Source organism: Cherax quadricarinatus, chromosome 97 (assembly GCF_038502225.1).
Source record: "Cherax quadricarinatus isolate ZL_2023a chromosome 97, ASM3850222v1, whole genome shotgun sequence".
NCBI classification, from domain to species: Eukaryota; Metazoa; Arthropoda; class Malacostraca; order Decapoda; family Parastacidae; genus Cherax; species Cherax quadricarinatus.
Window position 1 is genome coordinate 5673291 of NC_091388.1, and position 18571 is coordinate 5691861.

General features: G+C 41.8%; 1 protein-coding gene across 2 annotated transcripts in view; it reads left to right on the plus strand.

Moving 5' to 3' along the window:
• Window positions 1–18571, plus strand: part of ebo (ellipsoid body open) — an 81456-nt gene that overhangs the window by 12255 nt on the left and 50630 nt on the right. For both annotated transcript variants that reach the window (XM_070105188.1, XM_070105189.1), the window contains exons 4-5: window positions 493–690; window positions 2693–2852. In XM_070105188.1, the coding sequence (XP_069961289.1) occupies window positions 493–690; window positions 2693–2852 (358 nt within the window). The remainder of the gene's footprint in view (window positions 1–492; window positions 691–2692; window positions 2853–18571) is intronic.

Genomic DNA, 18571 nt, shown 5'->3' on the forward strand with positions numbered 1-18571 from the left:
TCGGTGAGCGGGTTTTTAATCGGTATGTGAGGCAAAATTTTTGCGATTAAAGTAAGCGGTATGCGGATTAATCGCTATGTGATGCCATCGTTATGCGGGGGTCCACTGTACTACCAACCCACTTCTCCCTATTAGTCTGATACATCTAGGGTTTACTGTACTTTTATGGCAGTATAAATCACTTGTAGGAGCTTCTTAATATCTATAGTTAATGAGTAACTTAGCTTTAAAGATGGCCATATCTCACTGAGACAGGGTTAGTAGTCATTGAATGAGTGATGGTAAAGTGTTTCTTCTTTTTTTCAGGGTCACCCTTTCTAAACAGCTGGTTTGTTGAAAAAAAAAATTAATATTAACAAATTTCTTCAATTTTAATGGTATTCCATTGTTATTTGTATGTTAAGTTAAAAGCCCCTTGCTCCCGGCATTTTAGTCACCTTTTACAACACGCATGGTTTACAGAGGAAGGGTTCTAACCGGTATTATTTTCAGAACATCATAAACAAACAGTGGGTGGGGCTGATGCCAGAAGAAAGAACAGAGATACGCTCCACCTTGTATAGGTTTGTTTTAGAAAATCACAAGGTTGCCCCCTACTACATTCGGAACAAATTGGTCAAGCTGGTCGTTGATATTGCACGGCTTTCCTGGCCTCACTTCTATCCCGATTTCTTCACTAATGTCTTGTCTGTAAGTAGTATTGTGAAAATTTATAATAGTCTCATAAAAAATTTGGTTATAACTTATTTGTTTATTCTATTTCTTTATTTTGGAAAATTAATCTTAATTTGCATCTGATTCTCAGTTAACCAGGAATAGGCAGAGAAAATTAATGTTTTGTTGATAACCGAGATATTTTTGCAATGTTCGGGAGAATAAAGATACTCAAATGAAGATACCCAGGTAAAAATGATAGCCAGGTAAAGTTGATACCCAAGTAAAGATGATATGCAATAAAGATGATACTCAAATAAAGATGATACCCAAATAAAGATACCTGAATGTTGCACAAGTGTCTTATTTATAAATAATGTAGAATAGGACGCGCCCGTATCCGCAGGGGATGTGTTCCAAGGACCTGCCGTGGATACCGAAACCTTGGATAGTAGCAAACACTGTATAAGTCCTGTACATACATTCATTGAGGTATGTGTGGAGACAAAAAATGCTATCTATGGAGGCAAAGAAGGGAATGTATGAAAGTATAGTAGTACCAACACTTATATGGGTGTGAAGCTTGGGTTGTGAATGCAGCAGCAAGGAGGCAGCTGGAGGCAGTGGAGATGTCCTGTCTAAGGGCAATGTGTGGTGTAAATATTATGCAGAAAATTCGGAGCGTGGAAATTAGGAGAAGGTGTGGAGTTAATAAAAGTATTAGTTAGAGGGCTGAAGAGGGGTTGTTGAGGTGGTTTGGTCATTTAGAGAGAATGGATCAAAGTAGAATGACATGGAGAGCGTATAAATCTGTAGGGAAAGGAAGGCGGGGTAGGGGTCATCCTCGAAAAGGTTGGAAGGAAGGGGAAAGGGAGGTTTTGTGGGACAACCAGAGCTGGGCAGAGCAACAAGCGCAAGAACACACACACAACCACCCCCAGAACCCCACAACTGGCAGTCCAAACGCCTGCTTGGACTTCCAGCAAGGCTGCGTGAGTGTGTTCGATAGGAGTGAATGGAGACGAATAGTATTTGGGACATGACGAGCTGTTGGAGTGTGAGCAGGGTAATATTTAGTGAAGGGATTCAGGGAAACCAGTTATTTTTATATAGCTGGACTTGAGTCCTGGAAATGGGAAGTACAATGCCTGCACTTTAAAGGAGGGGTTTGGGATATTGGCAGTTTGGAAGGATATGTTGTGTATCTTTATACGTATATGCTTCTAAACTGTTGTATTCTGAGCACCTCTGCAAAAACAGTGATTATGTGTGAGTGAGGTGAAAGTGTTGAATGATGATGAAAGTATTTTCTTTTTGGGGATTTTCTTTCTTTTTGGCTCACCCTGCCTTTGTGGGAGACAGCCGACTTGTTAAAAGAAAAAAATATTATAATGTTTAACTGATAAATTATGCAGAAGTGGAGAATTATCACTTTTTCAATGAGGGGAAGAACTTCACAACTTCTCTTAGACGTTGAACAACTGTCACCATCACTACTTTTGTGTTTTGGGGCTATTATTATGCAAAATTAAGAGGTATTTTTGAACCACAGTGAACAGTAGATAACAAACTGCAGATACCGGATCATCGGATACGGGGGTTCTACTGTACATCTTGTTTAGAATCATACAGTAGTTGTGAAAATACTCTGGTAATGTGTCCTGGTGTATTGATTTGCTCTTGCAAATTTCTTTGAATTTCAGTGAAAAAAAGATCATTTTCCCATTAAGTTGAGAAATAGTGAAATTCCAAGTGCTTGGAATTTCACTATTTTTTTCACAGTGGTCGTTTTGCTTATTGTGACATCACCTGTATACTATGATCTTATTGCATTTGTTGCAAGTGCAAAGGTTGTTCCTAGAAATAAATTCTGATGTGCACATGTCTAGTAATTTAGAACATAAGTCTGGATAAGTAAAGACTGGGTATAATTGAAAACCACTGCACTTGCAAAACGCTGTAAAGTGAAACGCTGTAAAACAAGGCCAGTCTGTACTTTTCTATATCCTTTTTTAATCTGAATTTGATATTGTTACAGTTATCAAGAAGTCCTGACACTGTGGTGTTGTGTATTGTGTTTCTTCAAACAATCAGCGAGGAGTTGGCTTGTCCTCGCGAAGAACTGTCGTACTCCCGACGTACAGAGCTGCGACGACTCCTCTCTCAACAAGTGCCAACAATGCTCACTCTTCTCTCTAGTTAGTAGTGCTGTCTTTTTTAGTACTGTACACAATAACTCCTCCACTTGTAAACACACTGAGAATCTTCTGTATTGTCTATATCATTATAATAATAATAATAATCTTTCTTTCTTTCAACACACCGGCCGTATCCCACCGAGGCGGGGTGGCCCAAAAGGAAAAACGAAAGTTTCTCCTTTTACATTTAGTAATATATACAGGAGAAGAGGTTACTAGCTCCTTGCTCCCGGCATTTTAGTCGCCTCTTACAACACGCATGGCTTACGGAGGAAGAATTCTGTTCCACTTCCCCATGGAGGTAAGAGGAAATAAACAAGAACAAGAACTAGAAAGAAAATAGAAGAAAACCCAAAGGGGTGTGTATATATATGCTTGTACATGTATGTGTAGTGTGACCTAAGTGTAAGTAGAAGTAGCAAGACATACCTGAAATCTTGCATGTGTATGAGACAGATAAAAAAAGACACTAGCAATCTTACCATCGTGTAAAACAATTACAGGCTTCAGTTTTACACTCACTTGGCAGGACGGTAGTACCTCCCTGGGCGGTTGAATAATAATAATAATAATAATGATAGTTTTATTTTAGCACGATACATGTTTGTACTCTGGAGTATAACATTTGGGTGTACATGCGAAAAACCTCTTTATATGCAGAGCATTTTGGGCAAACCTAAGACTAACTTAAGATTAATAAGACAATAACAGTGCAGTAAATTTCTACGTAAGGTTATGAGGTGAGTTACAATGAATACATGTACTACAATGAATACATGTAGTGCAATGAATACATGTACTATAATGAATACATGTAGTACAATGAATACATGTAGTACAATGAATACATGTAGTACAATGAATACATGTAGTGCAATGAATACATGTAGTGCAATGAATACATGTAGTACAATGAATACATGTAGTACAATGAATACATGTAGTACAATGAATACATGTAGTACAATGAATACATGTAGTACAATGAATACATGTAGTACAATGAATACATGTAGTGCAATGAATACATGTAGTACAATGAATACATGTAGTACAATGAATACATGTAGTGCAATGAATACATGTAGTACAATGAATACATGTAGTACAATGAATACATGTAGTACAATGAATACATGTAGTACAATGAATACATGTAGTACAATGAATACATGTAGTACAATGAATACATGTAGTACAATGAATACATGGCTTTCATGAAGTTTGTTTAAAGAATTACAGGTTTTATCATGATTATAGGTAATGAGGATTCTAGTATATTAACATGATGTGGACACATTCAGTGATTTAATGTAAGTGAGAATTACAGTTACCAGGTAGATATAGAGGCTCTGGAGTTACCAGATAGATATAGAGGCTCTGGAGTTACCAGGTAGATATAGAGGCTCTGGAGTTACCAGGTAGATATAGAGGCTCTGGAGTTACCAGATAGATATAGAGGCTCTGGAGTTACCAGGTAGATATAGAGGCTCTGGAGTTACCAGGTAGATATAGAGGCTCTGGAGTTACCAGGTAGATATAGAGGCTCTGGAGTTACCAGATAGATATAGAGGCTCTGGAGTTACCAGGTAGATATAGAGGCTCTGGAGTTACCAGGTAGATATAGAGGCTCTGGAGTTACCAGATAGATATAGAGGCTCTGGAGTTATCAGGTAGATATAGAGGCTCTGGAGTTACCAGATACATATAGAGGCTCTGGAGTTATCAGGTAGATATAGAGGCTCTGGAGTTACCAGGTAGATATAGAGGCTCTGGAGTTACCAGGTAGATATAGAGGCTCTGGAGTTACCAGATAGATATAGAGGCTCTGGAGTTACCAGGTAGATATAGAGGCTCTGGAGTTACCAGGTAGATATAGAGGCTCTGGAGTTACCAGATAGATATAGAGGCTCTGGAGTTACCAGATAGATATAGAGGCTCTGGAGTTACCAGATAGATATAGAGGCTCTGGAGTTACCAGGTAGATATAGAGGCTCTGGAGTTACCAGATAGATATAGAGGCTCTGGAGTTACCAGATAGATATAGAGGCTCTGGAGTTATCAGGTAGATATAGAGGCTCTGGAGTTACCAGATAGATATAGAGGCTCTGGAGTTATCAGGTAGATATAGAGGCTCTGGAGTTACCAGGTAGATATAGAGGCTCTGGAGTTACCAGATAGATATAGAGGCTCTGGAGTTACCAGATAGATATAGAGGCTCTGGAGTTACCAGATAGATATAGAGGCTCTGGAGTTACCAGGTAGATATAGAGGCTCTGGAGTTACCAGATAGATATAGAGGCTCTGGAGTTACCAGATAGATATAGAGGCTCTGGAGTTATCAGGTAGATATAGAGGCTCTGGAGTTACCAGATAGATATAGAGGCTCTGGAGTTATCACGTAGATATAGAGGCTCTGGAGTTACCAGGTAGATATAGAGGCTCTGGAGTTACCAGATAGATATAGAGGCTCTGGAGTTACCAGATAGATATAGAGGCTCTGGAGTTACCAGATAGATATAGAGGCTCTGGAGTTACCAGATAGATATAGAGGCTCTGGAGTTACCAGATAGATATAGAGGCTCTGGAGTTACCAGATAGATATAGAGGCTCTGGAGTTATCAGGTAGATATAGAGGCTCTGGAGTTACCAGGTAGATATAGAGGCTCTGGAGTTACCAGATAGATATAGAGGCTCTGGAGTTATCAGGTAGATATAGAGGCTCTGGAGTTACCAGGTAGATATAGAGGCTCTGGAGTTACCAGATAGATATAGAGGCTCTGGAGTTACCAGATAGATATAGAGGCTCTGGAGTTACCAGGTAGATATAGAGGCTCTGGAGTTACCAGATAGATATAGAGGCTCTGGAGTTACCAGATAGATATAGAGGCTCTGGAGTTACCAGGTAGATATAGAGGCTCTGGAGTTACCAGATAGATATAGAGGCTCTGGAGTTACCAGGTAGATATAGAGGCTCTGGAGTTACCAGATAGATATAGAGGCTCTGGAGTTACCAGGTAGATATAGAAGCTCTGGAGTTACCAGGTAGATATAGAGGCTCTGGAGTTACCAGGTAGATATAGAAGCTCTGGAGTTACCAGGTAGATATAGAAGCTCTGGAGTTACCAGGTAGATATAGAGGCTCTGGAGTTACCAGGTAGATATAGAGGCTCTGGAGTTACCAGGTAGATATAGAAGCTCTGGAGTTATCAGGTAGATATAGAAGCTCTGGAGTTACCAGGTAGATATAGAAGCTCTGGAGTTACCAGGTAGATATAGAAGCTCTGGAGTTACCAGGTAGATATAGAGGCTCTGGAGTTACCAGGTAGATATAGAGGCTCTGGAGTTATCAGGTAGATATAAAAGCTCTGGAGTTACCAGGTAGATATAGAAGCTCTGGAGTTACCAGGTAGATATAGAAGCTCTGGAGTTACCAGGTAGATATAGAAGCTCTGGAGTTACCAGGTAGATATAGAAGCTCTGGAGTTACCAGGTAGATATAGAAGCTCTGGAGTTACCAGGTAGATATAGAGGCTCTGGAGTTACCAGGTAGATATAGAGGCTCTGGAGTTATCAGGTAGATATAGAGGCTCTGGAGTTACCAGGTAGATATAGAAGCTCTGGAGTTACCAGGTAGATATAGAGGCTCTGGAGTTATCAGGTAGATATAGAAGCTCTGGAGTTACCAGGTAGATATAGAAGCTCTGGAGTTACCAGGTAGATATAGAGGCTCTGGAGTTACCAGGTAGATATAGAAGCTCTGGAGTTATCAGGTAGATATAGAAGCTCTGGAGTTACCAGGTAGATATAGAAGCTCTGGAGTTACCAGGTAGATATAGAAGCTCTGGAGTTACCAGGTAGATATAGAAGCTCTGGAGTTACCAGGTAGATATAGAGGCTCTGGAGTTACCAGGTAGATATAGAGGCTCTGGAGTTATCAGGTAGATATAGAGGCTCTGGAGTTATCAGGTAGATATAGAGGCTCTGGAGTTACCAGGTAGATATAGAAGCTCTGGAGTTACCAGGTAGATATAGAAGCTCTGGAGTTACCAGGTAGATATAGAAGCTCTGGAGTTACCAGGTAGATATAGAAGCTCTGGAGTTACCAGGTAGATATAGAGGCTCTGGAGTTACCAGGTAGATATAGAGGCTCTGGAGTTATCAGGTAGATATAGAGGCTCTGGAGTTACCAGGTAGATATAGAAGCTCTGGAGTTACCAGGTAGATATAGAAGCTCTGGAGTTACCAGGTAGATATAGAAGCTCTGGAGTTACCAGGTAGATATAGAAGCTCTGGAGTTACCAGATAGATATAGAAGCTCTGGAGTTACCAGGTAGATATAGAGGCTCTGGAGTTACCAGGTAGATATAGAAGCTCTGGAGTTACCAGGTAGATATAGAGGCTCTGGAGTTACCAGGTAGATATAGAGGCTCTGGAGTTACCAGGTAGATATAGAAGCTCTGGAGTTACCAGGTAGATATAGAGGCTCTGGAGTTACCAGGTAGATATAGAAGCTCTGGAGTTACCAGGTAGATATAGAAGCTCTGGAGTTACCAGGTAGATATAGATAGTTACCAGAAGAAGCTCTGGAGTTACCAGGTAGATATAGAGGCTCTGGAGTTACCAGGTAGATATAGAGAGCTCTGGAGTTACCAGGTAGATATAGAAGCTCTGGAGTTACTCTGGAGTTATCAGGTAGATATAGAAGCTCTGGAGTTATCAGGTAGATATAGAAGCTCTGGAGTTACCAGGTAGATATAGAGGCTCTGGAGTTACCAGGTAGATATAGAAGCTCTGGAGTTATCAGGTAGATATAGAAGCTCTGGAGTTACCAGGTAGATATAGAAGCTCTGGAGTTATCAGGTAGATATAGAAGCTCTGGAGTTACCAGGTAGATATAGAAGCTCTGGAGTTACCAGGTAGATATAGAAGCTCTGGAGTTACCAGGTAGATATAGAAGCTCTGGAGTTATCAGGTAGATATAGAAGCTCTGGAGTTACTAGATATAGAGGCTCTGGAGTTACCAGATAGATATAGAAGCTCTGGAGTTACCAGGTAGATATAGAAGCTCTGGAGTTACCAGGTAGATATAGAAGCTCTGGAGTTACCAGGTAGATATAGAAGCTCTGGAGTTACCAGGTAGATATAGAGGCTCTGGAGTTACCAGGTAGATATAGAGGCTCTGGAGTTACCAGGTAGATATAGAGGCTCTGGAGTTACCAGGTAGATATAGAAGCTCTGGAGTTACCAGGTAGATATAGAGGCTCTGGAGTTACCAGGTAGATATAGAAGCTCTGGAGTTACCAGGTAGATATAGAGGCTCTGGAGTTACCAGATAGATATAGAAGGCTCTGGAGTTACCAGGTAGATATAGAGATATAGCTCTGGAGTTACCAGGTAGATATAGAAGCTCTGGAGTTACCAGGTAGATATAGAGATATAGCTCTGGAGTTACCAGGTAGATATAGAAGCTCTGGAGTTATCAGGTCTGGAGTTATCAGGTAGATATAGAAGCTCTGGAGTTACCAGGTAGATATAGAGGCAGGTAGATATAGAAGCTCTGGAGTTACCAGGTAGATATAGAAGCTCTGGAGTTACCAGGTAGATATAGAGGCTCTGGAGTTACCAGGTAGATATAGAAGCTCTGGAGTTACCAGGTAGATATAGAAGCTCTGGAGTTATCAGGTAGATATAGAAGCTCTGGAGTTATCAGGTAGATATAGAAGCTCTGGAGTTACCAGGTAGATATAGAGGCTCTGGAGTTACAGGTAGATATAGAAGCTCTGGAGGTAGATATAGAAGCTCTGGAGTTAACAGGTAGATATAGAAGCTCTGGAGTTACCAGGTAGATATAGAAGCTCTGGAGTTACCAGGTAGATATAGAAGCTCTGGAGTTACCAGGTAGATATAGAAGCTCTGGAGTTATCTCTGGAGTTACCAGGTAGATATAGAAGCTCTGGAGTTACCAGGTAGATATAGAAGCTCTGGAGTTACCAGGTAGATATAGAAGCTCTGGAGTTACCAGGTAGATATAGAAGCTCTGGAGTTACCAGGTAGATATAGAAGCTCTGGAGTTACCAGGTAGATATAGATGCTCTGGAGTTAACAGGTAGATATAGAAGCTCTGGAGTTACCAGGTAGATATAGAAGCTCTGGAGTTACCAGGTAGATATAGAAGCTCTGGAGTTACCAGGTAGATATAGAAGCTCTGGAGTTACCAGGTAGATATAGAAGCTCTGGAGTTACCAGGTAGATATAGAGGCTCTGGAGTTATCAGGTAGATATAGAAGCTCTGGAGTTACCAGGTAGATATAGAAGCTCTGGAGTTACCAGGTAGATATAGAAGCTCTGGAGTTACCAGGTAGATATAGAAGCTCTGGAGTTACCAGGTAGATATAGAAGCTCTGGAGTTACCAGGTAGATATAGAAGCTCTGGAGTTACCAGGTAGATATAGAAGCTCTGGAGTTACCAGGTAGATATAGAAGCTCTGGAGTTACCAGGTAGATATAGAAGCTCTGGAGTTACCAGGTAGATATAGAAGCTCTGGAGTTACCAGGTAGATATAGAAGCTCTGGAGTTACCAGATAGATATAGAAGCTCTGGAGTTACCAGGTAGATATAGAGGCTCTGGAGTTACCAGGTAGATATAGAAGCTCTGGAGTTACCAGGTAGATATAGAAGCTCTGGAGTTACCAGGTAGATATAGAAGCTCTGGAGTTACCAGGTAGATATAGAAGCTCTGGAGTTACCAGGTAGATATAGAGGCTCTGGAGTTATCAGGTAGATATAGAAGCTCTGGAGTTATCAGGTAGATATAGAAGCTCTGGAGTTACCAGGTAGATATAGAAGCTCTGGAGTTACCAGGTAGATATAGAAGCTCTGGAGTTACCAGGTAGATATAGAAGCTCTGGAGTTACCAGGTAGATATAGAAGCTCTGGAGTTACCAGGTAGATATAGAAGCTCTGGAGTTACCAGGTAGATATAGAAGCTCTGGAGTTATCAGGTAGATATAGAAGCTCTGGAGTTACCAGGTAGATATAGAGGCTCTGGAGTTATCAGGTAGATATAGAAGCTCTGGAGTTATCAGGTAGATATAGAAGCTCTGGAGTTATCAGGTAGATATAGAAGCTCTGGAGTTACCAGGTAGATATAGAGGCTCTGGAGTTACCAGGTAGATATAGAAGCTCTGGAGTTACCAGGTAGATATAGAAGCTCTGGAGTTACCAGGTAGATATAGAGGCTCTGGAGTTATCAGGTAGATATAGAAGCTCTGGAGTTATCAGGTAGATATAGAAGCTCTGGAGTTACCAGGTAGATATAGAGGCTCTGGAGTTATCAGGTAGATATAGAAGCTCTGGAGTTATCAGGTAGATATAGAAGCTCTGGAGTTATCAGGTAGATATAGAAGCTCTGGAGTTACCAGGTAGATATAGAAGCTCTGGAGTTATCAGGTAGATATAGAAGCTCTGGAGTTACCAGGTAGATATAGAGGCTCTGGAGTTACCAGGTAGATATAGAAGCTCTGGAGTTATCAGGTAGATATAGAAGCTCTGGAGTTATCAGGTAGATATAGAAGCTCTGGAGTTACCAGGTAGATATAGAGGCTCTGGAGTTATCAGGTAGATATAGAAGCTCTGGAGTTACCAGCTAGAGATAGAGGCTCTGGAGTACCAGAAGATATAGAGGCTCTGGAGTTACCAGGTAGATATAGAGGCTCTGGAGTTATCAGGTAGATATAGAAGCTCTGGAGTTATAGATATAGAGGCAGTTATCAGTAGATATAGAAGCTCTGGAGTTACCAGATAGATATAGAGGCTCTGGAGTTATCAGGTAGATATAGAAGCTCTGGAGTTATCAGGTAGATATAGAAGCTCTGGAGTTATCAGGTAGATATAGAAGCTCTGGAGTTACCAGGTAGATATAGAAGCTCTGGAGTTACCAGGTAGATATAGAAGCTCTGGAGTTACCAGGTAGATATAGAAGCTCTGGAGTTACCAGGTAGATATAGAAGGCTCTGGAGTTACCAGGTAGATATAGAAGCTCTGGAGTTATCAGGTAGATATAGAAGCTCTGGAGTTACCAGGTAGATATAGAGGCTCTGGAGTTACCAGGTAGATATAGAATCTCTGGAGTTATCAGGTAGATATAGAAGCTCTGGAGTTATCAGGTAGATATAGAAGCTCTGGAGTTACCTCTGGAGTTATCAGGTAGATATAGAAGCTCTGGAGTTACCAGGTAGATATAGAAGCTCTGGAGTTACCAGGTAGATATAGAGGCTCTGGAGTTACCAGGTAGATATAGAAGCTCTGGAGTTATCAGGTAGATATAGAAGCTCTGGAGTTATCAGGTAGATATAGAAGCTCTGGAGTTACCAGGTAGATATAGAGGCTCTGGAGTTATCAGGTAGATATAGAAGCTCTGGAGTTACCAGATAGATATAGAGGCTCTGGAGTTACCAGATAGATATAGAGGCTCTGGAGTTACCAGGTAGATATAGAGGCTCTGGAGTTACCAGGTAGATATAGAGGCTCTGGAGTTACCAGGTAGATATAGAAGCTCTGGAGTTACCAGGTAGATATAGAGGCTCTGGAGTTACCAGGTAGATATAGAGGCTCTGGAGTTACCAGGTAGATATAGAGGCTCTGGAGTTATCAGGTAGATATAGAAGCTCTGGAGTTACCAGGTAGATATAGAAGCTCTGGAGTTATCAGGTAGATATAGAAGCTCTGGAGTTACCAGGTAGATATAGAAGCTCTGGAGTTACCAGATAGATATAGAGGCTCTGGAGTTACCAGATAGATATAGAGGCTCTGGAGTTACCAGATAGATATAGAGGCTCTGGAGTTACCAGATAGATATAGAGGCTCTGGAGTTACCAGGTAGATATAGAAGCTCTGGAGTTACCAGATAGATATAGAGGCTCTGGAGTTACCAGATAGATATAGAGGCTCTGGAGTTACCAGGTAGATATAGAAGCTCTGGAGTTACCAGATAGATATAGAGGCTCTGGAGTTACCAGGTAGATATAGAAGCTCTGGAGTTACCAGATAGATATAGAAGCTCTGGAGTTACCAGGTAGATATAGAGGCTCTGGAGTTATCAGGTAGATATAGAGGCTCTGGAGTTATCAGGTAGATATAGAAGCTCTGGAGTTATCAGGTAGATATAGAAGCTCTGGAGTTATCAGGTAGATATAGAGGCTCTGGAGTTATCAGGTAGATATAGAAGCTCTGGAGTTACCAGGTAGATATAGAAGCTCTGGAGTTACCAGGTAGATATAGAGGCTCTGGAGTTACCAGGTTGATATAGAAGCTCTGGAGTTACCAGGTAGATATAGAGGCTCTGGAGTTACCAGGTAGATATAGAGGCTCTGGAGTTACCAGGTAGATATAGAAGCTCTGGAGTTACCAGGTAGATATAGAAGCTCTGGAGTTACCAGATAGATATAGAGGCTCTGGAGTTACCAGATAGATATAGAGGCTCTGGAGTTATCAGGTAGATATAGAGGCTCTGGAGTTACCAGGTAGATATAGAAGCTCTGGAGTTACCAGGTAGATATAGAAGCTCTGGAGTTACCAGGTAGATATAGAGGCTCTGGAGTTACCAGGTAGATATAGAGGCTCTGGAGTTACCAGGTAGATATAGAAGCTCTGGAGTTACCAGGTAGATATAGAAGCTCTGGAGTTACCAGATAGATATAGAGGCTCTGGAGTTACCAGATAGATATAGAGGCTCTGGAGTTATCAGGTAGATATAGAGGCTCTGGAGTTACCAGGTAGATATAGAGGCTCTGGAGTTACCAGGTAGATATAGAGGCTCTGGAGTTACCAGGTAGATATAGAGGCTCTGGAGTTACCAGGTAGATATAGAGGCTCTGGAGTTACCAGGTAGATATAGAAGCTCTGGAGTTACCAGGTAGATATAGAGGCTCTGGAGTTATCAGGTAGATATAGAAGCTCTGGAGTTACCAGGTAGATATAGAAGCTCTGGAGTTACCAGGTAGATATAGAAGCTCTGGAGTTACCAGGTAGATATAGAAGCTCTGGAGTTACCAGATAGATATAGAGGCTCTGGAGTTACCAGATAGATATAGAGGCTCTGGAGTTATCAGGTAGATATAGAGGCTCTGGAGTTACCAGGTAGATATAGAAGCTCTGGAGTTACCAGGTAGATATAGAAGCTCTGGAGTTACCAGATAGATATAGAGGCTCTGGAGTTACCAGGTAGATATAGAGGCTCTGGAGTTACCAGGTAGATATAGAAGCTCTGGAGTTACCAGGTAGATATAGAAGCTCTGGAGTTATCAGGTAGATATAGAAGCTCTGGAGTTACCAGGTAGATATAGAGGCTCTGGAGTTACCAGGTAGATATAGAAGCTCTGGAGTTACCAGGTAGATATAGAGGCTCTGGAGTTACCAGGTAGATATAGAAGCTCTGGAGTTACCAGGTAGATATAGAGGCTCTGGAGTTACCAGGTAGATATAGAAGCTCTGGAGTTACCAGGTAGATATAGAAGCTCTGGAGTTACCAGATAGATATAGAGGCTCTGGAGTTACCAGGTAGATATAGAGGCTCTGGAGTTACCAGGTAGATATAGAAGCTCTGGAGTTACCAGGTAGATATAGAAGCTCTGGAGTTATCAGGTAGATATAGAAGCTCTGGAGTTACCAGGTAGATATAGAGGCTCTGGAGTTACCAGGTAGATATAGAAGCTCTGGAGTTACCAGGTAGATATAGAGGCTCTGGAGTTACCAGGTAGATATAGAGGCTCTGGAGTTACCAGGTAGATATAGAAGCTCTGGAGTTACCAGGTAGATATAGAGGCTCTGGAGTTATCAGGTAGATATAGAAGCTCTGGAGTTACCAGGTAGATATAGAAGCTCTGGAGTTACCAGATAGATATAGAAGCTCTGGAGTTACCAGGTAGATATAGAAGCTCTGGAGTTATCAGGTAGATATAGAAGCTCTGGAGTTATCAGGTAGATATAGAAGCTCTGGAGTTACCAGGTAGATATAGAGGCTCTGGAGTTACCAGGTAGATATAGAAGCTCTGGAGTTACCAGGTAGATATAGAGGCTCTGGAGTTACCAGGTAGATATAGAAGCTCTGGAGTTACCAGGTAGATATAGAGGCTCTGGAGTTACCAGGTAGATATAGAGGCCCTGGAGTTACCAGGTAGATATAGAGGCTCTGGAGTTACCAGGTAGATATAGAGGCTCTGGAGTTACCAGGTAGATATAGAAGCTCTGGAGTTACCAGGTAGATATAGAAGCTCTGGAGTTATCAGGTAGATATAGAGGCTCTGGAGTTACCAGGTAGATATAGAGGCTCTGGAGTTACCAGGTAGATATAGAAGCTCTGGAGTTACCAGGTAGATATAGAAGCTCTGGAGTTATCAGGTAGATATAGAGGCTCTGGAGTTACCAGGTAGATATAGAGGCTCTGGAGTTACCAGGTAGATATAGAAGCTCTGGAGTTACCAGGTAGATATAGAGGCTCTGGAGTTACCAGGTAGATATAGAAGCTCTGGAGTTACCAGGTAGATATAGAAGCTCTGGAGTTATCAGGTAGATATAGAGGCTCTGGAGTTACCAGGTAGATATAGAGGCTCTGGAGTTACCAGGTAGATATAGAAGCTCTGGAGTTACCAGGTAGATATAGAGGCTCTGGAGTTACCAGGTAGATATAGAGGCTCTGGAGTTACCAGGTAGATATAGAAGCTCTGGAGTTACCAGGTAGATATAGAGGCAGTTACCAGTAGATATAGAAGCTCTGGAGTTACCAGGTAGATATAGAAGCTCTGGAGTTACCAGGTAGATATAGAAGCTCTGGAGTTATCAGGTAGATATAGAAGCTCTGGAGTTACCAGGTAGATATAGAAGCTCTGGAGTTACCAGGTAGATATAGAGGCTCTGGAGTTACCAGGTAGATATAGAGGCTCTGGAGTTACCAGGTAGATATAGAAGCTCTGGAGTTATCAGGTAGATATAGAAGCTCTGGAGTTACCAGGTAGATATAGAGGATCTGGAGTTACCAGGTAGATATAGAGGCTCTGGAGTTACCAGGTAGATATAGAGGCTCTGGAGTTACCAGGTAGATATAGAAGCTCTGGAGTTATCAGGTAGATATAGAGGCTCTGGAGTTACCAGGTAGATATAGAAGCTCTGGAGTTACCAGGTAGATATAGAAGCTCTGGAGTTATCAGGTAGATATAGAAGCTCTGGAGTTACCAGGTAGATATAGAAGCTCTGGAGTTATCAGGTAGATATAGAGGCTCTGGAGTTACCAGGTAGATATAGAGGCTAGATATAGAAGCTCTGGAGTTATCAGGTAGATATAGAAGCTCTGGAGTTACCAGGTAGATATAGAAGCTCTGGAGTTATCAGGTAGATATAGAGGCTCTGGAGTTACCAGGTAGATATAGAGGCTCTGGAGTTACCAGGTAGATATAGAGGCTCTGGAGTTACCAGGTAGATATAGAAGCTCTGGAGTTACCAGGTAGATATAGAAGCTCTGGAGTTACCAGATAGATATAGAGGCTCTGGAGTTATCAGGTAGATATAGAAGCTCTGGAGTTATCAGGTAGATATAGAAGCTCTGGAGTTATCAGGTAGATATAGAAGCTCTGGAGTTACCAGGTAGATATAGAAGCTCTGGAGTTATCAGGTAGATATAGAGGCTCTGGAGTTATCAGGTAGATATAGAAGCTCTGGAGTTATCAGGTAGATATAGAAGCTCTGGAGTTATCAGGTAGATATAGAGGCTCTGGAGTTATCAGGTAGATATAGAAGCTCTGGAGTTATCAGGTAGATATAGAAGCTCTGGAGTTACCAGGTAGATATAGAGGCTCTGGAGTTATCAGGTAGATATAGAAGCTCTGGAGTTATCAGGTAGATATAGAAGCTCTGGAGTTATCAGGTAGATATAGAAGCTCTGGAGTTACCAGGTAGATATAGAGGCTCTGGAGTTATCAGGTAGATATAGAAGCTCTGGAGTTATCAGGTAGATATAGAAGCTCTGGAGTTATCAGGTAGATATAGAGGCTCTGGAGTTATCAGGTAGATATAGAAGCTCTGGAGTTATCAGGTAGATATAGAAGCTCTGGAGTTACCAGGTAGATATAGAGGCTCTGGAGTTATCAGGTAGATATAGAAGCTCTGGAGTTATCAGGTAGATATAGAAGCTCTGGAGTTATCAGGTAGATATAGAAGCTCTGGAGTTACCAGGTAGATATAGAGGCTCTGGAGTTATCAGGTAGATATAGAAGCTCTGGAGTTATCAGGTAGATATAGAAGCTCTGGAGTTATCAGGTAGATATAGAAGCTCTGGAGTTACCAGGTAGATATAGAAGCTCTGGAGTTACCAGGTAGATATAGAGGCTCTGGAGTTACCAGGTAGATATAGAAGCTCTGGAGTTACCAGGTAGATATAGAGGCTCTGGAGTTACCAGGTAGATATAGAGGCTCTGGAGTTACCAGGTAGATATAGAAGCTCTGGAGTTACCAGGTAGATATAGAGGCTCTGGAGTTATCAGGTAGATATAGAAGCTCTGGAGTTACCAGGTAGATATAGAGGCTCTGGAGTTATCAGGTAGATATAGAGGCTCTGGAGTTACCAGATAGATATAGAGGCTCTGGAGTTACCAGGTAGATATAGAAGCTCTGGAGTTACCAGATAGATATAGAGGCTCTGGAGTTACCAGATAGATATAGAGGCTCTGAAGTTACCAGGTAGATATAGAAGCTCTGGAGTTACCAGATAGATATAGAGGCTCTGGAGTTACCAGATAGATATAGAAGCTCTGGAGTTACCAGATAGATATAGAAGCTCTGGAGTTACCAGGTAGATATAGAGGCTCTGGAGTTATCAGGTAGATATAGAAGCTCTGGAGTTATCAGGTAGATATAGAAGCTCTGGAGTTATCAGGTAGATATAGAGGCTCTGGAGTTACCAGGTAGATATAGAAGCTCTGGAGTTACCAGGTAGATATAGAGGCTCTGGAGTTACCAGGTAGATATAGAGGCTCTGGAGTTACCAGGTAGATATAGAAGCTCTGGAGTTACCAGGTAGATATAGAAGCTCTGGAGTTACTCTGGAGTTACCAGATAGATATAGAGGCTCTGGAGTTACCAGATAGATATAGAGGCTCTGGAGTTACCAGGTAGATATAGAAGCTCTGGAGTTACCAGGTAGATATAGAAGCTCTGGAGTTACCAGGTAGATATAGAAGCTCTGGAGTTACCAGGTAGATATAGAAGCTCTGGAGTTACCAGGTAGATATAGAGGCTCTGGAGTTACCAGGTAGATATAGAAGCTCTGGAGTTACCAGGTAGATATAGAAGCTCTGGAGTTACCAGATAGATATAGAAGCTCTGGAGTTACCAGGTAGATATAGAGGCTCTGGAGTTATCAGGTAGATATAGAGGCTCTGGAGTTACCAGATAGATATAGAGGGAGTTACTAGATATAGAGGCTCTGGAGTTACCAGGTAGATATAGAGATATAGCTCTGGAGTTACCAGGTAGATATAGAGGCTCTGGAGTTACCAGGTAGATATAGAGGCTCTGGAGTTACCAGGTAGATATAGAAGCTCTGGAGTTACCTCTGGAGAGATATAGAGGCTCTGGAGTTACCAGGTAGATATAGTAGATATAGAGGCTCTGGAGTTACCAGGTAGATATAGAAGGGAGTTACTCTGGAGTTACCAGGTAGATATAGAGGCTCTGGAGTTACCAGGTAGATATAGAGGCTCTGGAGTTACCAGGTAGATATAGAGGCTCTGGAGTTACCAGGTAGATATAGAGGCTCTGGAGTTACCAGGTAGATATAGAGGCTCTGGAGTTACCAGGTAGATATAGAGGCTCTGGAGTTACCAGGTAGATATAGAGGCTCTGGAGTTACCAGGTAGATATAGAGGCTCTGGAGTTACCAGGTAGATATAGAGGCTCTGGAGTTATCAGGTAGATATAGAGGCTCTGGAGTTACCAGGTAGATATAGAAGCTCTGGAGTTACCAGATAGATATAGAGGCTCTGGAGTTACCAGATAGATATAGAGGCTCTGGAGTTACCAGATAGATATAGAGGCTCTGGAGTTACCAGGTAGATATAGAAGCTCTGGAGTTACCAGGTAGATATAGAGGCTCTGGAGTTACCAGATAGATATAGAAGCTCTGGAGTTACCAGATAGATATAGAGGCTCTGGAGTTACCAGGTAGATATAGAGGCTCTGGAGTTACCAGATAGATATAGAGGCTCTGGAGTTACCAGATAGATATAGAGGCTCTGGAGTTACCAGGTAGATATAGAGGCTCTGGAGTTACCAGGTAGATATAGAAGCTCTGGAGTTACCAGGTAGATATAGAAGCTCTGGAGTTACCAGGTAGATATAGAGGCTCTGGAGTTACCAGGTAGATATAGAGGCTCTGGAGTTACCAGGTAGATATAGAGGCTCTGGAGTTACCAGGTAGATATAGAAGCTCTGGAGTTACCAGGTAGATATAGAAGCTCTGGAGTTACCAGGTAGATATAGAAGCTCTGGAGTTACCAGGTAGATATAGAAGCTCTGGAGTTATCAGGTAGATATAGAGGCTCTGGAGTTACCAGGTAGATATAGAAGCTCTGGAGTTATCAGGTAGATATAGAAGCTCTGGAGTTACCAGGTAGATATAGAGGCTCTGGAGTTACCAGGTAGATATAGAGGCTCTGGAGTTACCAGG